At 43.8% G+C, this 21,305-nt stretch overlaps 1 protein-coding gene across 1 annotated transcript in view; it reads left to right on the top strand.

Moving 5' to 3' along the window:
* zswim5 (zinc finger, SWIM-type containing 5) overlaps positions 1–21,305 on the top strand; it is a 64,981-nt gene that overhangs the window by 29,033 nt on the left and 14,643 nt on the right. The window contains exons 2-5 of the mRNA XM_084911832.1: positions 16,017–16,204; positions 17,298–17,466; positions 18,831–18,979; positions 20,855–21,005. Of these exons, the coding sequence (XP_084767958.1) occupies positions 16,017–16,204; positions 17,298–17,466; positions 18,831–18,979; positions 20,855–21,005 (657 nt within the window). The remainder of the gene's footprint in view (positions 1–16,016; positions 16,205–17,297; positions 17,467–18,830; positions 18,980–20,854; positions 21,006–21,305) is intronic.

The raw sequence follows: 21,305 nt of genomic DNA, 5'->3' as shown, positions 1-21,305 counted from the left end.
GGCCATGTCAAGTTTCCATCTGTGATTGGTTACCATTAACCACACGAATGCAACTCCAGATATTGATTGGCTAGAATGAAGAACCATGGTCAGTCCCTCTTCTCTCCTCTCCTTGACCATCACCAGTAAGGCTACTTTACAAGTCAGCCTGTAAGCCTTAATTAAACCAAATCTGCATTCACACCTGAATTCTTTTTATTCTCATTTCTATTTATTTATCTATCTTTGGCCTCACAATCAGTTGCAAGACGTTGGGCAAAGCATAATAGACATTAGTATTATGCTTTGCCCAAGTGGAAACCCAACATCATTCCTGTTACTGAAGTCCTTTTGAAGTATGCGGCTCGGATCACATGCATAGAGCAGCTCGGTGACATCAAGAAATGCCACAGCAGCAACCTGTGAACAAATGTGATACAGGAATGGCAGTTGCTAGGTGATTAGCAGCTGATGAACTTTGAAAGTGAGGGTAAGGGAGGGATCTAATGGGAGGGGATATGAAATGTTTGGATGGCTTCACTCAAAAACAGTTTGTTAGAACCACTGAGTTATTCTTTTCTTTTTGAGATGTGCTCACCATGATGCAGTCCATCTACTCTGTGCACTCTATTTAAAAAGATAAACATTTCAATTACACTCAAACAGGCAGCATGTACATTACATTTTAAACAGCACAGGATCCAGAATGGAGCCCTGGGGGATTCCATATTATAAAAATATGTAAAAGTGATTAAAGGTCTATGCCTTCATCAAGTACTAAAGGGAACATACAGCCATTTGTACATTCCCTTTTTGCAGAGTACAGTCACAGGTTAAATTAAGCTAGGCCTGCAGTTTTTCAACAGTTTTTCTGAAAGCATTTCTTTCAGAAAACTCGCTGAAGCGTAAAAGAATGTAGGTCCAGGTTGCTTTTTTTTTTTAAGACATTTCACAATAGCAGTTTTCATTGCCAGAGGGAAATAGCAGAGGGTAGAGGACGGCTGACAAATACCTGCTCTTGATTTTCTTGACAACTGAACACTCTTGAAAAGCTTGCTGCAGGTCTGGGCCCAGAGAAGAAGGATTTGAGCTGAGATTAATTTTTTAGCCACTGGGAAACGTAGATCTGTCCTTTCACGTTGCAGGGAGGGTTTTTTTCTCCCAATATTACATTTATAATTATATGTAATTTATATAAGCTTTGTTTGAATGAAAACCTTGTATACTAGCAGCCCACATGCTCACATGCATTCTGTCGATACGTTGTTATTCTCAGCCCTGCGTTGTCTGTACAGAGCCAATTGGAAGGTTTGCATCACTGTTGGTTCAGTCTTAACCCATCCGTGCACTGTGTGAATCCGAGCTATTGTGATGGGTTGGTGTATGTGTGTGTGTGGTGCCATACTGAGTGTGGCCAGCAGGCGTGCTCCCGATCTCTCCTATCTGCCCTATATTACCAGCTTGGAGGGAAATGAATGAGACCCTCATAGTGAAGAAAGCAGAGCAAAGAGAAGTGTAATCTGGGAAACAGTTTATTTAAGAGCACGCTGATGGGGAAAGGGGGGACAAGACGAAAAAGAGCAATTGAATGACTGAATGGAGGGAGTGAGAGAATGGTCTGCCCGGCATTGTGTGTCCCTCAGTGTGTATCGTAAAGGTCTGTGTCCCTTTCTCGCACCCCAGTTCTGTGTGTGTGTGTGTGTGTGCGTGTGTGTGTGTGTGTGTGTGTGTGTGTGTGTGTGTGTGTGTGTGTGAATGAATGTCTAGTGATTGGAAACCTTTTTCTTTTGTAAACTCAAGTCCCTGCCAGAGAGCATTGTGGCGCATTGTTTACCAGCCTCCACTTCTTTGTTCTGCCTCTCTTTCTGCATGTGTGTCTGCGCGCGTGTGCACGCACTTTGTGTATTCTTGTGACAGTTGACATTATCAGATGATTGCTCCCACGGCTCAGCTGTGTGTGTTCACGCACAAGCATGCCTGTGGTTGTGTATATGACGGCAGACATTATTGGATTGCTGTGTGTGTGTGTGTGTGTGTGTGTGTGTGTGTGTGTGTGTGTGTGTGTGTGTGTGTGTCCATGAACAGCTGCATGCTTTTATGTGTCATGGTCGACATTACTGCACGACTGCCGGTGTAAATGTGTGCTTGTTTTCCATTCGATGGTGGCTTGTGGTTCAACACTGAAATGAAGAGTAAGAGTTACCTTGTGTGTCACACATGGTACTGCTGGAGCTGAAACTCTAGTGTGTTGTTGTGCTGCAGGTCAAATGGTTCTAGTTTGTGTTGCAAACTCGGTGGTGGCTGTTGTCTGGTGCCCACTGGCTTTTTTTGCTCTTTTAATCCATGTAAATCTCTAATGCTTTTTTCATTCAGAGCTTGTGCTCTGCAGCCAAACCTGAGTCAAAGCAATAGACCTGTTTTTAGATTGTAGGGTAGAGCCTAAAAATGTGTCACAGCTGAAAGGACTTGAACACAAGGATAAGGAAAGAACTGCATTTCAAGACATTTGTAACAATTGTACATTGTGTTTGTAGAGCTGTCTCTCTGACATGAGCATATTCATGGAATCCCCTCTCTGTTACATCATATGCTGAGCCTGTCTTTCTCCTCTCACTCCCAGCTGGTTGTGGCAGATGGCTGCCCCTCCCAGAGGCTGGTTCTGCTGGTGGTTTCTTCCTGTTGAGCGTTTTTCCTTCCTACTGTCACCAAAGCACTTGCTCATTGGGGATTGTCTGTATCTTTGTTGGGTCATTAATACAAAGCACCTTCAGGTGACTGTTGTTATGACTTGCCTCTGTATAAGTATAACTGAACTGAATGCATAGCACAGAGCAGAAGGAAAAAACAGCTGCATGAAGCAGAATGTTTAAAGCAGTCTGAAGCTTGAAAATGTCTTGTACTTGAGCAAAGCTCATTATTTCAAACCTTGGTCAGGTTTAATATGAGAATTCACCACTGTAACAGTATGTAGCTCCATAACTATTTGGACAGTTTTTGTCATTTTTGGCTCAGACTTTCAGCTTTTATATAAGGAGTTTAATAAAAGTACTGCATTAACTGTTTCACAGCGATCTTTTAATGTATAATCCACCATGTCTAGAGGTTCAAAATAGTTGTACAAACCCATGGACATAATAACACTGAACAACATAATAAGAAGTACTTTATAACTATAAATGGTCTATAAAGTTTTGCGGCTCTTGAAAGTTTGGTTGATCTCGGCCCTGCCACATGAAAGCAAAGGTTGCTGTGTTGCTGAAATAGCAGACAGTATTTTTATTTTTTTAATTTTCTTAAACAGTGCTGCTGTCTGTGTGAACACTGTAAACCTCAGAGACGCAGCCCGGCTGCACTGACAGATGCTCCTATTTGAAATAAATAAATGAACCTCCACTGGAGGATAAAGCTCACTTTGTTAAGCTTGATCCCAGCTTTAGATGGCGGATTCAATAGAGTAGACAGCCTGTGTCCAGTATGATGCTATAGTGGCTTTGTGAACAGAGCTTGCATCATTCACACATCCTTTTTGAGGTGGTTAAGCTGCTCCCCCTCTTCTGTTAGATATTGTTTTTCTGATATGATGTTTATGGTACTTAGTTTCCACTTTTCATTTTCTTTTCATCTCTCGCTCATCTGAGAAATTGGGTTTAAATTGCAAAGCAAGAAGCCCATCTTTCGCCATCCTCCTCCCTTTTAGTAACTGCTTGCCTCACACTCTCCCCAGCTTCCTCCACAAGGCCTCCTGGCTGTTGCCTGCCTGCCAGCCGCCTCTCACCCATTGTGGGCTAACAATGGCAGGCGAGGCCCCAGCCTCGAGGCCTGCAATGTGGACCTTTTTTTTAGAGGGGGTTGTCGAGGTAGACGGTGCTTGGGGAGAAGGGGTGTGCGCTTGCCTGTGAAAGGCTGACTCTTTGGGGGCAGCCAGTAGGGGAGGGAAGCCAAGAAAAAGCAGGTCACGCCCAGATTAAGATTCAATGTATGTGAATGTCTGCCTACGTCAGCAAGCAGGCCCCGGGTACATGGTGGTGGGTGTGGGCAGGAGAAGACAGATAAGGGGCGCTGGGAGCTGGGATTCTCAGGATGTTCGGGGTGCCATGCTGGCTTGCTGGATACAAGGAGAGGGAAAACAGGGAGGGACATGAGACTAAAACTTCAAGGAGTAGAAATGGAGACATAACAGTGGAATTAGGAGAAGTGCATGTGTATGCTTTTGTGGAAATGGAAATATGGAAAGGGGAGGAGGAGGTAGCAATCAGTGTGTCTGGACCTCCTTGTTTGTCTTGTTTCAGCTGTTGTAGCTCAACACACCTTCAGGGTGTCCGTGTGTTTGTGTCCGCGCTAGGGGGAGTCTTAATGGGGCAGCAGTAGCGTCATAATTCATGCAAGACAAACCTGATTTGGTGATGCATGCTTCCTTTGTGTTGTATTTGGGGATGAGTGCAGGGGTGGGTGGCTGGGGGGTCTCTGCAATACACACACACACACACACACACACACACACACACACACACACACACACACACACACACACACACACACACACACACACAATCAAATTCCCCTCTGTTTTGGGCCCCATCCCCATATGGTGGCTTGGCTTGATGAGAGCTTGATGAAGTCAACCAGAAGTCCCCCCCACCCGTGTGTGTGTGTGTGTGTGTGTGAGAGAGAGAGATGAAGAGAAGAAGGACGTGTGTGAGTCGTCAGCTTGTATACTGGCTTGCAAGCTGTTTTTCTTTTCTTTTTCTTTTTTTTTAATTATTATATTTCATTATTCATGTTTCATGCATGGCTGTGCATGGCGAGCAGTGATCAGCTCCACAGGGGTGGAGGCTAATCAGGGGGGTGGAAAGGTTTCTAAACTCAGATGTGGAGACGGTCCAACAAAACCACAAATGTCATGACCTTTTGTGTGAGACAAAATCGTACGTTTTTTCCAACACAACCGAAGAAAATCTTCTCGCAGAAGTTGAAGCCGAACATAACTACAGAGACTATTTATTTTCCGATTTGCAAAAACCTACAGTGCCAGCAGGGATTGAACCGAGTCCATGTCTGAATTTCTTTTGTTAGGATAGGAGCCTCAGCGGGACTAGCTTGTTACTATGGTAAATGGGCAACCGAATTAACCAGTAAACCAGCAGCACTCACTTTTATTTCCCCTTGGCTTGCTCAGATCCAAATTCAGATTCTTTGAATCTTAACATCTAAAATTATCTGACACGACTGGCTTCAAAGTCGGAGCAATTTTGCACCGTTTTTGTCTGAATTAAAGCTGAAACACAGCAGCGTTTGCCCTGAATGCTGTTGACGTGCTGTACTGTACTATGCAAAGCATCAAAAACGTATTTAATTATTCATACTGTGTGTGTTTAGTTTTTGCTTTTGGGGTTTTTTTTGCTAATTTTGTGCACTTGTGTATCCAGCACACTTTGCTTCAGAAGCACCATGAGAGCGTGACATGTGTTTGACAAGCCTGGGTCAACGCTCACCACTTCTAAAAGTTACTTTTGCTCAGCCTTCAGACACCGATCTGGCAGCTCCCATCACACTTTTGGCTTTTTAACCGTACAGTAAACAAAACGCACAGATTAATAAAGCTGGATTTGTATTTGAAATGTTCTGCTTTGTGCTCAATTGTGTTTGTGCGCTAGCTACAAATGCTCGGCTTTGTGCCTCTGTTCCTTCTGTGTGTGCATACACAAACGGCATCACAGCAAGCTTTTTCTTTCCCTTTCTGTTTTTTTTTTCTTTTGCCACCCCACCGTTCCTTGTGTTGTGTTCGCCAACTCAGAATGGAGCCATTTTGTCTCCTTCAGTTCCTGAAATGAAATATAAGCCTCTTAAATGCATACTTATCTTGCCCTGCAGACTGTGCATGAAGAACAAATACACACACACACACACACACACACACACACACAAGCTAAAGAGGCATTGTGATGCCAGCCCTTGTTGTTCCTAAGACAGCCGCTGCATGCATATGGCAGATGGTTGTTCCTTTGCTTTGCATGCCGCCATAATAAACAAAAACCATGGCTAAGGCCACAGCAGGTTTAGGAAAAGGGCAAAGTGCGCAGGGAGACTGAGAAAGAAGAGACAAAAGAGCAACAGAGGGAGAGACGCAGAGAACGGCCTCTGCATACGTAAACATGATCAGGAAACCCGTGCTTGTTTAAATGTGCACGCGTGTGCATTGTATTAATGCACACGCGTGCACGTGCGTAGCTTACGTAGATGCACACATTTTTATGAATTTACCTAAAAGTATGACACGAGTATTCACAAATGTTGCTACAGGCAAAGGTTGACTATAGCCTGTAGCCCGTATATGTAATCCAAATCATAAGTCCAACATACCTGTGCTGCATGTGTACACAAGTATATACAGAATGTGTATACGTCAATGGTAACTAAAGGGTGAATCCAGTGCAGTAACAGTTAACGTGTGTGTGTGTGTGTGTGTGTGTCCCATCGTGCATGGCTTTGTTTTGAAAAGCAAGTAGAAAAGGGAGCAGACAGTTGTAGTTAAATTTTTTAAGTTGTAGTGAAGTACCTCTCTGAAAGTTTTAGAGGTGTCACAGCCAAATTTATGGCAAGATGTTCTTTTACAAATGGGAACATTTGGAAACCAGTCCAATCAAGGAAGTGAACCATTTCATCTTCTAAACCAGCCAATCAGACAATATTAGGCCAGATTTGGTTTGTTTTTAAAGGGGAAAAATCGTTTAATTTCAATTCAGACACATGGTAAAGTGTGTGTGTGTGTGTGTGTGTGTGTGTGTGTGTGTGTGTGTGTGTGTGTGTGTGTGTGTGTGTGTGTGTGTGTGTGTGTGTGTGTGTTAGAAGCAGGTGGAATTAATTGAATTTCTGTACAATGTGTTTCACAGGAAGTGGCTACTAGCAGAACAGATACGAAGGAGGCTGTTTGACTGATTTTTTTTGCAGCCTTCGGGCATGTCTCCACTTTAGATTGCACTGAGCAGCTCATTTACATATTCAGTTCTGAGTGGCTGATGTGACACTTGGGTGCTTTAGTTTCTGTGGGAATCAACCCAAGTCTGGGTGTGCTGTGGGACACTTGTATAAGGGGAAAATTTGCTTTGCATCCTTGCAACGCCGATGCCTCGTGTTGCAGGTTAGTCCCTCTACGGAGTCTGTAGCTCTTCTCGGTGCATGCACATCGATCAGTCATAGTATTAAGACCACTTCATTATGGTACTTGTTAGTGGGTGGGATGTATTAGGGAGCAAGTGAACATTTTGTTATCAAAGTTGATGTTAGAAGCAGGAAAATGCAAGGCAAGTGTAAGGTCTTGAGCGAGTTTGACAAGAAGACATATTGTAAGGGTAAGACGACTGGGTCAGAGCATCTCCAAAACCGCTGCACTTGTGGGGTGCTCCCAGTCTGCAGTGGTTGGTGTCTATCAAAAGTGGTCCAAAGAAGGAACAGATATACCAGCTACCTAAGCATTGTTCCAGAATATGTACACCCTTTCATGGAAACGGTACTCCCTGATGGCTGTGGCCTCTTTCAGCAGGCTAATGCGCCTGCCACAAAGCAGAAATGGTTCAACAATGGTTTGAGAAGCACAACAATGAGTTTGAGGTGCTGACTTGACCTCCGAATTCCCCAAGTCTCAATCCAATCAGGCATCTGTGGGATATGCTGAACAAACGAGTCCGATCCTGAGTTGGGAGGAGCAGGTCCCACCTCCCAACTTACAGGACTTGAAGGATCTGTTGCTTCTTCTAACCCAGATTTGTAGGCTTCACCACATGCAAGCAAGTGACTTGACTCTCTAAGTGTTTGCAGCGTGATAAATTGCTTTTGCTCAGCCCTTTGTAAGACAAGGCCACGGCACAGTAATGCCTCTATGCTGAAACAGTGCAAACAACAGGCCACAACAAAAAAATGTGCCCTCCTTATCGTTAATGTAGCCTTGAGTGAACTGGGAATGCTGCAGCGTATGACACTGTACTAAAGCCCTTTAACTCTGCTTCACCTCCACACAGCTTCAGCTTTGTCTTCCCCACAATGGTTGTGTGTGCGTGTGTGTAGATGTGTGCATTTCTGCTCTCAGGTTTCTGGTCCTGTATCCTCCTGAAAAGCTGAAAGCACCATTTATAGCGTTTCTCCTCGCCAAGTAACCTTCGTTCTAGTGTCGCTCACAATGCTATGAATCAACCAAATGACTCTCCATTAAAAAGCGGAATGTGTTAGTCTTGAAATGGACCGCTTCAGCTTGCTTTCAAAGTAGACAAATCGAGTCCTTGATTGAATTTCACGCACGTCAAGCAAAGGATGTCAGCCATCCATCCACACAAGCTTTTATCTCAGTCAAAATGGCTCTAAAATAGCACGCGCAAGCTCTGCCTTATGTGTTCTTGCTCATTCTGATGGTTGTGACCGGTCTTTGTCTGTCCTTATCTCTTTTCGGCAAGTATTTTGCAGAACACGCTCGTCCCTTCAGAGCAATCCAAGTGCTACCTCTCCTCCCCCTGAATTTCTTCTCTTCGCTTCCTCAATTTTTTTTCCTCCGTCTGTCTTTGTTGCCCTATGCTCAGTCGGGTTGAGGACTCGTCAGCTGATTTCCACCCTCATCTGTTCTGTCAGATCTGCAGTTTTTTTTTCTGGTTTTTTTTTTTGTTTGTTTTCACAGTGACACATCAGCTGAAAAGGACTTGATTAAACCTTTCTCTCCCACTTCTTTCTCTTTCTTCCTCTTTCTCTCTTCCCCCCACAAGTTGCAAGAGAATGGAGCAAATCAGGGAATCAATTCAATGTAATCATGACAAATGAGTCCCGGCGGTTCGTGCATGTTTGTGCGTGTGCACGCCTGTGTCTGTCTGTGTGTGCGTGTGTGTGTTTGGGACAGAGCTGCTGGGAAATCACAAATGAATCAATCAGCTGTTATCACATCAGCAAACACTGTAGGAGGGAGGGATGGAAGGATGCATGCGTGAATGATGGATGGATGGTTTGATAGGCAGAGGGGAAGAGAAGATCGTGTACTCACTGTGTGTGTGTTGTGCAAAGATAGATGGCAGGTTGAAAAGATCTTCGTGTGTGTGTGTGTGTGTGTGTGCACGAGCAGGAGGGGGGAGCTGTGTTAACCTTGGAGCTGTCAGAACAGATGGGAAATGGGGAGGGCCACAGGCTGAGAGGGATGTGTTGTCTGGTGGAGGAGGACAAATCCTGGCTACTTCAGAAAAGGGGGAAGTAAGATGGCACAGGGGGTGAAAGGTGGCACCAACATGCATTTTTTTTTCTTCTTCTTCTCCGGAGCATACTTCTGCTGACATGCAGTTTCCTGATAAAAGTTGCAAATAGCAGCCGTGACTGGAAAGCAGAGTGAGAAATGACAGCAGAGGACAGTTGGCATGAAGAGACGAGGAGTTTGTGGGTGGCAGAGAAAAAAGGAAAAAAACAATAGTTAAGATGGTTACTTTACTAAACCAAGCTGATGCTCATCAGCAGGAATCGGTACAAGAACAGACTAGAAATGCAAGCTCAAGCTCTAAAAATTATCTGTTTTTAAATTCTGACACTACTGGATGTTTTATCTAACTTTTAATCCATGCTTCTTCATGCTTGTATGAAATGGCATGTTGTCGCAAGGCAGTTATGTTAAAAGCGCTTTAGTGATAAATGGTGGTCAAATGTGGCAGGGTGCCATCCATATCTGAGCTTTTGAACATTTACTTTCCAGTTTTCCTGTAAATGTTTTTTTTTCTGTAAGTACCGCAAAAGCGAGTCTCTCATCCTGTGGAAGCTCTGCTCTTTTGCATCGCTGTTGCCAGTGGTAGTCTGTGTTTTTGCTCTGCAGAAGCCTCCGACAGCTCGGAGTAAGCGTGAATGACTGAAACATTTCTCCACCTTCTGCAGGCTCCTGTACGAGGACCACCGTTGCTTGTTCCTGTCCGAGACGAGCCTGTTCACCAAGTCACACAGAGACATGCTGTTTGATATGGTGGTGGTGGTTAGTATATGGAGTCGACGGCATCTAAGGGTTGTTGTTTTTTTATTTGTTTTTTTTTTGGGGGGGGGGGTCCCTTTAATTAGCCACCCATCAATATCACTCTGCCAAATGCTGCGCCTTCATTTTGACGCCCACACAGGATTACTGCACCCCATCCCCCCCGCCCCCCTAAATTTGTTAAAGTGTTTGTAGTGTCGGCACAGTGCTTTGGGGGAAAGAAGATGAATGGAATCAAGGATGGTCTCCTCCACAGCTTTAAAGTGCGGTGGGAGGGGTGGGCGGGGTTTTTTCCCCGTCTATCTAAATCGAGGCTTTTGGTTGAATACGGCTGGAGTGTGCTTGTGTGTGAGCGTACATGCACGCGTTGGCTCGGCTCACAGCTCCATAAACCCAGCTGATTAAGGGTTAATAGCCTAGCATAGGGAGCTCTTGGCCTCCTGATTGGCTGATTTGTTTCTGTGGGTGGGGTTGTCATCAAGTGACAGATGGTATATAACAGGGAGGCAAGGCGCAGTGGTGTGTGTGTGTGTGTGTGTGTAAAATATATACATATAATATATAAATAGCTACAGGGTGTCTCCAAGTATAATGGAAAAATGTACAATGGAGGTCCCTCCAGTCTCTTCACGCTTTATTTTTCTTACGCAGCAATCATTTTAAAACTCTGCCTACACACTATAAACAAACCAACACTATGAATTCTGAAGTCTTACACACATGCTGTACATGGTGATGGAATTGTGTGTAATCCAAATTAAGTTCATATTAAGTTCATCATATTTCATCTTTCCCTTCTAGACGAGCACAGCCCGCAATCAAAGTGTTAATAACCACAAATGCCACACAAGACACACTTTTTTTTCTTTTTCTTCTTCTTTTTTTTTTTTTTTCAAGCATGAAAGATGTCAGTAGTAGAGTGTGTGTCTGTGGGGTTTTGGGGCAAGTGCGCCTACCTACATTAGAACAGGCACGCACACATATATACATCCACAGAGGTGTATTTTTTTTTCTCTTCTTCTTCCCCCTGAGGATTCAGCCAGATCGTTGTAGTTGGCAACATTCCCATTTTACACACATCACACTCCTGATTCACCTTGTTAGAAATTCATCTGTTTTGCTGATCCAGGCTCACAACTAGCATGCATGAAGTGTGTGTGTGTGTGTGTGTGTGTGCACGCACGCGAGTGTGAGAGAGAGCGCGAGTGTGAGAGAGATTAGCAATATCTTCTGTGAATATCACTGAGTAGTTTGCACCGTTTCATCTTTCTGCTCAGTGTGGCATTAAGAACAAAAGCAGACAGGCTCTGAAAAGGTTGCTTTGTTCACCGTGTTTACGTGTGTTTGTGTGTTCTTGCAGACGGTCTGATGGAGCTTCTTTGTACCAAGTATCGTTGCATGCCCATCTGCTGAAGACACCCTCACTGTCACACACAAAGGATTCTATATGTGAAAGCAACTGGGGTAAAAATGGGTACGCCAAGCAATACTTCACCCTCCGAGGTCTGAGTCGTCATCATCAGCGATGACCCCAACTCTGCAGCCTGATTTAGATTTCTGCAGGGAATCTTTGTAGAGCTGACGACATAACCTACTGAAGTGGCCGACATCGTTGCCCACATTTATGCACGAGCGGGTGTGTTATCTGTTAATTAAAGTGTGGTTTTGTCCCAGTGTTTTATATGCAGTACCAGCCAGCTGGGACTTTTCCCCTCCAGGATCTCCGCTCTACGCTGTGGTCACTTTTTCAGGGCTAAAAATATATTATCATTCATTTCGATAATTTCAGCGATCTCCTTGACACATGAGTCCTCATATTGTTTAATATTTTTCCTTATGCTGAGATGATGATTGTTATTCTCTCACTGATGTACTGAAAAACTGCATCGAAAAAAAGTATCCCGACATGCACTGGACAGTGCTGAACAGGCCAGCCACAAAGTAGCTGCAGGCTGCGTCAACCTGACGTGTAGTTAGGGCGAAAGATTTCTGAGGTATTTACAGCTGAGATGTAGCTTTGGTGTTTCCAACTGAAGAAGAAATACATGGAAATTCAGAACATGTAACTTTTGCTTTCATTAAATTGTAAGCCAAAATATCAGGTTAATGTAAGGTTTGAGTCACTCTCACTGTTTTCATTTCAATCCTGTTGCCAAGACTGGGAGAAATCATGAATCACATATTTTAATAGATTAGGGTTAGGGGTACTTAAACCTCATGGTGATGACATTGTTTGGAAAATGATTTCCCAGTTTACTGCTGTGGTCTTTTTGCCCAGATCACATTTATACTTTAAATAAAAGGCTTAGCTTAACATGAGCCATGGAAACTGAGAAAAACGGAGTTAAAATTTGCCTGGCTATTATACACTATCATGTTTAATTTTTCGACTCTTGACTAGAAGCAAATTACTTCTTAAGGAGCTCTAATTTGCTGAAGGACTGCTAGGGATTTATTCCTTTCCTTTATTCAATCCACCAATCACAAGAGTGTTAAAATCTCTCGTGAGTTTTACCTACTTTGTTGCGATGGCCGTAGCAAGGTGCGACTGCCCCAGAAGTATCTAACTTAGCCAGGTAATTAAACCTAACAATGATGAGAGAAACTGTCAAAAGATAAAGAGGCAGATAGACAGACTGTGACCTGTTTGTCAGCCATTTCAGACTTGATTGAAAGTGAAAAGAGCAGCAGTGTCACCATCACAATCATCCCAGAGGGCTGAGTAACAATAGGCTTTAACCTGACAGACGTAGAAAGAATAAGGCGGGGGAGTGAGCGGCACTCCCGGATTTGGAAAGACCAAATCTCACATGCCATCAAAACTTCTCTCCTCATCTGAAATGCTAAGAGTAGAGTTTTTAGAGACAAGTGCAATAGTCAGTGATGACTGACAAGGCATTGTTTAGACAGCTCAGAGGGGAAGATGGCTCTCCAAATGCCCCCCCCCCGATGCTTTTAAGAAATGCGCTCCCCTGATTTTTGCCTGGTCTTTGGCGCTCCGCTGCAATGATTTCAGCACTGGAAGATTCCCTGACACTAGGCTATGATTAGTGCAAATTGATTTTACAGGTATGTCCATTATAGAGACGGAGGGGAGGAATAGCAAGCCGTTTCTGACATTTACAATATTACTGCGCTGCAAGACACCAAGATTGGTTGGACAGACGGACTCAGCGGGAGGGAGAAATTTCAACAGTTTGGAGGACTCTCCATGTCTATCACTGACAGATGCATCAGCCTCGCTCTTCCCTCTGTTCTCAGTGTCTCACTTGTCCTTCCTATCATTGTCAGATGGCCCGTTTGGCTCAGCAGACAGTTTGGTCAGTCATGTAGAGTTTTTAGATCAGTCGGTGTGTCGGTTAGTGGGCAGTATTAAGACTGGTCAGTAGGCAGTAAGCAGGCTGAATGGTTTGTAGCCATCCAGGGCACTGTGTCAATCAGCGTGGCTTCGGTGGTTGCTGGGTGTGTTGGTATATGCATGTGGGTAGTTGAAGTGGTTTGGCCACATGTAGATTGAAAGTAGATCTGCACTGCACATACCGCAGGGGGCTACTTTGGCACGAGTGTGTTGCTACCATGGACTGTATATCAAAGATGGATGTAGGTTCTGCGTCTGAAAGGTGAAGCCAATGCAGAAATGCTTCAAACCTGCATTATTCCTAATGGCTGTCAGTAATGACATTTCAAAGTCTCATTGAGTGCAGCAGGCTGTTAATTTAGTAACTTACAGGCCCTATTGGAGTCAAATAGAGCGGAGTGCGACTGTCAACTGCCTGCTCGGCATCTTGTAGTTTTTCTTCAGTTTCTCAGTCAGATCCACCCCGCATTTGGCACATCTGCTTATAAAAGTGCAAGATGGCAAAGGCAAAAATATGAAGTTTGAACCTATTCCGACATGACCGTGACCATCTGTCATAGAGAAAAGAAACCTCTGATGTAAGTACTAGTAGTTTGTGTCCTCTGGTCCGTCATCAGTGAGTATGGGGTCTGTGCATACGCCTGCACTTTTGTTTTGTTTCCCACACCATGTGGACTTGTCCAGAGAATTTATCACAGTTTCAAATAAATATAACAGGAATGACTAAGCAGTCGTGTTATATAGAGTCTGATCAAGTCTTGAAAGGAGAAAATACAGTCCAGTAACAGTAGACACCAGGAAATAGGCCGCTCAAGAAAATTATTAAGACAGCAAACGCACTTAGGACAAGTAAAGATGGACAGAAACATCAGCCTTTTTTCTTTCTGACAGTTTTGAGTGTAACTGGTACACTTATACACTTTTCATACTCTGAGGTAATCTACCTGGAATGTACATTTATATAGAACCTGCAGGACAGCACAGGATTACATCGGTTTTTTGTTTCGAGGCCTCTGAACATTGGAGGATTGCAGTATTAAGTGTTGTGGCTTTGTGTCTGCGTTTAACATGTGTAGTCCTTTGTCAGCAGCTTGGCTGTGGATTGAGATTTCGGCGTAAAGAGAAGGCTGTTAGCTTGTATATTTGGAGGATGTGGTGAGTTGACCAGTTTCATTTTGGTTCAGACGGTTTTGTGAGTTGCTTGGCGAGACGATACGCGCTGTCAGTGTCGTCGTCACTCTCTTCACTCGCTCTCTCGTAGCTCCTTATCTTCCTTTGTCTGGTGAAAGCAGTTTACAGTTGATTGGATCTGGCTGTGTTTGCGTGTGTGTGTCTGTGAGCTACTTTGTGTTTGTGCTCACAGCATTTGGTTTGGAAAAGCCTATTGTGGGATTTTTGCCAGGGGATGGCTTAAAACAAGCTTATTAGGCCACTCCACCATGCTGGCCCACACCCCAGAATTTAAGTGTGTGTGTATTTCCTTGTGTTTGCACCGATGTTTGTTGGTGTGTCAGAGTTTTAGTTATGTACCTTCCACATAAACCACCACCACCATGACTAAAATAGCCATACTATTGTTTTGCACTTAGCTTGTTTGGCATCCCATTTATGTTTTGTTTTTTTGTCTCTGCCTTTTGAACTTCTAGGTGTAAAAGAAGCGGTAGGCTATGGTTTGTGACATGCACTAATCCAAAGTGCATGCACACACACACACACACCTACACACACTCTTTACCTCATAAATAATTGACCTGTCAGAGTGAAATGACATGACAGACCAGATACTTTCCCCTCCTCCATTCTCTTTTCTTCTCTCAAATTTCTCCACCTTTATCTCCATCTAACACTTGACATTAGTCTGGTTGTAGTTCCTGACTTTGGATATGTTTGCAACAGCTATGTTGTATTTAAAAGACTTTGTTTAAGCATTGAAATATGAAACAGAAGAGGACCAAAGATGGAGCTTGGACTTGCTCTTGCTTTCATCTGTATCTAGACTCTGGGTGTCACATGGGGTTAATCAATAAAATCTCATGAGTGGTTACAGTGATGTCATTTATTGCTTGTGCAGTTGTTTTTAGCCTCATGCTACTCAATTAAGTGCAGGTTTGGAACTTGTTTGTGAAATTGGCCAAATGGTTACATCGAGTCCTGAAATGCCTTTTAAAAAGTACAGGAAATGCTCATCTGCAGACAGCCGACAACAGAGGCCAGCACTAAATGGTCGGCCTGGTGTGTCAGGGCTAAAGATTAACCATGCAAAGTGGACATTTATTTTGCCAACTGCCTTGCTATCCTGTGGGTGTAGGTCTGGGTGTGTATGTGGGGCCAGGAAACGATCCCACCCTAGCAACCTTCCTACTACACACGCACACACAGATGCACTGAGCCTTGGACAGAGAGACCCTGAGTATCAGATGGCTCAGTGTCCTGTTGAAGCCTGATGAAGATGTGTGTTTTGTACTCAGTCTTCACTCTGTGTGTTTGTAGAGGCTCAGGTTACCACAGTTTCTCCTGCTTTTTTTCTTTCTTCTTCTACATCTTTATGTTTTAACATAAAACTTAAACAAATTAAACTGTGTAAAAGTTGCAATGAAGTTGAATTACTCAAAAAAAAATGTCTGATTGCATTTTATCATACTTTTGTAAGACCATTTAAAGCTCACCCATCTCTATCGTCCCTCCTTTGTGTCCCTGCAGGATTTCACCTCAGCGGCACAGTGACCGAACCCGCCACATCATCTGAGCCGGAGGTCACCCACAAGGTAGCCATCAGCTTCGACCGGTGCAAGATCACCTCTGTCACCTGTGGCTGTGGGAACCGAGACATATTCTACTGCGCGCATGTCGTGGCGCTCTCACTATATCGGATTCGCAAGCCCGAACAGGTAATAACCACAGCTTTGTGATGCTTCCTTTCCATTGGGTTAACATTCCCTAACCAAAATATGCACACACATTCCGTTAGTGCTACGATCAGTGATTGTTTCTCTTATGTTTATCAATGCTGGTTACATCACCCAAAACACAGTAGAGGTGGCTCTATGCACATTTCCAGCTCTGTGCTCTTAAATTTGGACTCTACTTGGGTAGCTTTGCATCATTCACCAGTCAAAATGTATCGATTATACTTTTAGGCTAGCTTTGTTCCGACTGACTCCCCTACAAAAACACAAGGTTTGAGCCGCAGCTGGGTAGAGTTGCATTGCTCACAGCCTGAGCTTATGTGCCTGTGATGACCATATTAGGGATTCCATTCTCTCTCTGACATCATACAGAGCCAAGAGTTGGAAAAATAAACTGTCTGATAAGCTTTTGATTTACCGGGATTATTTGTACACATTAATTGAAACTTTTTCCAAGTTTAACACGAGCATCCATCACTGTGACATTATGCAAATAACTGTGCAAATAACTGAGAAATCCAATAAGACATCCACCACAGTTAATACAACGTGGCTCTACGTACCTTTTGTGTCCAGATCATAGACGGAGCAAAAGATGGACAGAGTTTCCGGGTCTGAAAAGTGAAGCCAGTGCCGAAGTATCTTAAACCTGTATTCTTTTTTTAATGGGTGCAAACACCTCAGAAACATGATCTCTTTAAACACTTTCCTAGTAAGTTTATGGCTTCAATCACTGAATTTGATTATATATTGAATAAAACATTTAGTCCAACAAAGTGTCATAGTCGGACCTGCTCCTCTTTCGTCACATGTGGTTTTAAAACACTCATCCCGAGGCTTCAGAACACTTCATCCATCTTTTTTAATATGTTCTACGGACCAAATTAAATTCAGTTTATTAAAAACTGCCCTGAACATTCATAGTACAACTGGATAACCGTATTTTAAGGTGCATAAATCATGTCTCATGAGCTCAAAGACCAAATTATATTTCCACCTGGGACTTTGCGTTTAGAAAACTTTACAGTAATAACATGCAGTTGACACACTGGACACCCACTTGTGTTTGTTGCAGGTGAAGCTACGGCTGCCTATCTCAGAGACTTTGTTCCAGATGAACAGAGATCAACTACAGAAGCTGGTGCAGTATCTGATCACAGCCCACCACACCGAGGTGCTGCCCACTGCTCAGAAACTGGCAGACGAGATTCTCTCTTCCAACTCTGAGATCAACCAGGTCCATGGTGAGAGCACAAAGTTTTCAATGCCGTAAATTCCTGACAGTCATTCGGAAAGTTACAGCTCTTTCCTTAATTCTTAAAAAGTTCTTGCTCTGTGGAGGTGCTGCCCATCCCTCTGCAGCGATATCTTCACAGCAACAGGCCACACTTAAAAGCCTCGCAACTTGAAACATGCTGCATGCCAGCCTACGGGCTGTCATACGTCAGAGCCCCTGATTACTCCGGCGAAGCAGCAAGGCAGGCTTCAAATGGCTCGTTTGATTTCTCTGTTCCACTCTCCAGTCGCTACCTCCTCCCACTGGCAAGGGTAGGTTGAAGGAAGCCCAGAAAAAGGGACTCGAATGATGAAATGGATGCAGGAGAAAGCGTAGGGAGAGATGTGTGAAGAGGAAAGGGACATTGAGAGGAGGAGACAGAAGCGATGGCACTCTGGGAAATGGAAGAGAGGAGACGGAAAGGAGAAGGAAACATGAAAGGGCCGGAGAAAGTAGAGGGAGATTAAAAACGAGGAGAGCCAGAACAGATCCGCGTCGGGGAAACGACAAACTCTACACATCCTTTCGCCAAACAAACCTCTTTATCTCCTTCTCTATTTCATCCTGCCCGCTAAATGTTGACACACTCCAGCTCCCTCATCCAGGAAGCCCCGTGCTGTGCTTCCTGTGTTTGACAAGGGGGATCATGGGGGTTGAAGTTCAGTTGATCCCAGGCGTGAGCCTGGCTTTGATGGAGGAATGTTGCTGTTTGCTGCGGTGTTCTTCCAGCCAGTTGGAAATGCATCTCTGGGCTTTCCTCAGCTCACTTCCTGCTAGATCAAAGCCCCCCCCCCAAATTTGGTGCATATCTCCATTTTCCTGTGGTAACAGTCAGACACACACAGAAGAAAAATAAAGTTTGGTTAATCATGCACTCGGGAAAAGCAAACACAAGCAGCATTTCTTAGGTGTCGTGTAGGGGCGCTGCAAGTTAAATGTTAAACAAAGAGGCTTGAGAGCAGAGAGGATCAGTGCCAAGATTCAGAGAATTCAACTTTAGTTCAGGATAAAAATTTCCAACCATCCTTCAGCACTGAGGGATTACAATTTGAGATGTAGTGTGTTTGTACTGAGCTAAGAAAATGGTGTTGTTGCAGCTGAGGCTGTCTTTAAGTAAACTCCCTTTCCCATGGTCACTGTCTGTTTATCTTTTTCATCCCGGGGTGTGGATTAAGGACAGGAAGGAATGAAGTTTTCATATGAATTCAGGGCTTTTGTTAGAATCCATGTGCTCTCTTTTTGTATTGTTGCTGTGTGCATGTATTGCAGCCACTGTAGGATTCACTGGCCCTGTCATTTATTTGTGCGTGTTGTGTGTCTGTGCGCTCTCAGGTGCCCCGGACCCAACTGCAGGCGCCAGCATTGATGATGATAACTGCTGGCATCTGGATGAAGATCAAGTCAGGGAGCAAGTCAAGCAGTTTCTGTCGCAGGGAGGTTACTACGGCTCTGGGAAACAGCTCAACTCCATGTTCGCTAAGGTTCGTGTCACTGCTCCCTTCCTCTGCATCGTTTGAACATTTATTTGTTTCCTCTGTTTTGGCAAATCTAAGCAGGAAAATAACTACATGAATAATATGTTTCTCTGCAAACATAGTGGAAATCTGCCCACTGCTACCATAACAGCTGGCTAGAAGATGGTGAACATAGCAGAGAATTTGACAGCAATTTATCCACACCTTCTTAAATGTGGGCAATCGCTAAAAATAAAAAGTGTGCGGCAGTTAATTCAGTTTTGAAATGTGTCACCAGAGAAAACCCCAACAACTCCTATGAGAATGCATTTAGCGACAGTGGGAAGGAAAAACTCCATTCAGGGAGGGGCAGCCATCTGCCTTGACCAGTTAGGGGGTGGGGGGATGGAGTCAGGACAAAGGACACACTGTGGAAGAGACCAGAGATATAAGAACAAATGATTGAATTTGTGTGTAAACACAGAGTGAAGAAGAAACACTCTGGGAAGCCTATTGCAGCATAACTAAGGAAGGGTTCAGGCATCACTAAGTTTGATCAAAAAGGAAAGTTTTAAGCCTGAACTTAAAATTTAAGACCGTGTCTGTCTCCAGAATCCAAACTGATGGCTGGATTCACTGAAGGTGTAGGCTCTGTCTCCGATTTTACTTTTAAATATAGGAACCATAACTAAGCCTGCACTCTAAGAATAAATTTGGTTGTGGATTTAACAGGGAACCAATGAAGATAAGCCAATATGGGAGAAAAACGTTCTCTCTTTCTAGTCCCTGTCAGCAATCTCACTGGGATCATGTGAAGGCTTGTCAGGGAGCTTGTAAAACAACCTGACGATAGTAATGAATTACAATCCAGCCTAAAAGTAACAAAGACATGAACTAATTTTCATCATCACTCTGAAATCTGATATCTGGCATTTAGTTTCTAGTGGTTTGTAAGTATGTAAAAATGTTCTATTCAAATATATGTTCCTGCAACTCCTGAGAATAACCTTTTAATATCTGCTTGACAGTATCTTAATTTTCTCAATTAGGCCTGAACAGCTTTCCAATTGTGGTTAAATATGAGTCGGTGCAGATCTTTTCTATGCTTTCTCTTTCCTGACTGAAACAAGCCCACTTAACACATTCTGATAAGGCCAAGTTCTCAATTTCAGGGCCAAACTGTTTCTTTTATTTGGTTTTAATTGGTATTCAGAATGTTTTGTAAAATACATGCATCATGAATCGCCAAAAGCCATGTTCTGTCTTTTGTATTAGTTCGAATTTCAAATTCGAGGGGGGGGGGGGAGATATGATGTCATCTGAAATGGTAAATGGACTGATTCTTATATAGTGCTTTTCTACTCTAATGAGCACTCAAAGCACTTTATGCAACTTGCCTCATTCACACATACACACCTATTCACACAAGCACTTTTTTCTGTGCTTCTAATATGCAAGTGCTTTCTATCCGACATTCGCACACATTCACACTCCGATGGATGCATCAGAGAGCAACTTGGGGTTAGTATCTTGCCCAAGGATATTTGGCATGCAGACTGGAGCAGACGGGGATCGAACCACCAACCTTCTGATTAGTAGGTGACCTGCTCTACCGCCTCCACAGCCACCCCGACACAATGTAAAAACAATGTTATGTTTAATGTTCTAAACTGAAAGTAGTAAGTGGTTTTCATACCCAACTTCCAGTAAGAATGCAAATGTGCACAAAATGTCCCAACTTTTTCTCTATTGCCAAGTATGTGAACTTGAGATGTGTTCTGTCTTTTTCTTTGCCTCCACCTTCTGCTTCAGCCTGTGTGATTATTCTAAGGTGCAGGAGGTACATGCTGCTCAGTCAGACTGTTGTGTTACTCACAGTTACCAAGCCTGTGCTCTTTCCAGGTGCGAGAGATGCTGCGAATGCGGGACTCCAACGGTGCCCGAATGCTAACGCTCATAACGGAACAATTCATGGCAGACCCCCGACTGTCACTATGGAGACAACAAGGCACAGGCATGACGGACAAGTGCAGGCAGCTCTGGGATGAGCTGGGTAAGAACAGTTACACACACAGAGTGCGATGTCTGACAGTTTTAGTTTGGAAAAATCAGAAGGGATCGGCTGTGTAGTTGGTGCAGTCACAGCCCTAAAGAAGTCTTCCTTTTGTTGTTCTGACAAATTTCTAGTCACTGTGTCAGGTAAACATCCATCTACTCAGTAAGCTATTAGGTTATCCAGTCAGCTGCTCCTCCTCATGCCCGGGCCTCTCTCTCCACCTGCACTGAGTGAATGATAAAGGCTGCCGATCAATATGGCTGCTCAGCTTCTCCACAATCAATCGCAGTATTTAGG

The sequence above is a fragment of the Perissodus microlepis genome, chromosome 18 (genome assembly GCF_051167445.1).
Source record: "Perissodus microlepis isolate ML-2025 ecotype Zambia chromosome 18, ASM5116744v1, whole genome shotgun sequence".
NCBI classification, from domain to species: Eukaryota; Metazoa; Chordata; class Actinopteri; order Cichliformes; family Cichlidae; genus Perissodus; species Perissodus microlepis.
Note: the sequence above shows the minus strand (reverse complement) of the source record. Positions and strands in the feature narration are given on the sequence as shown.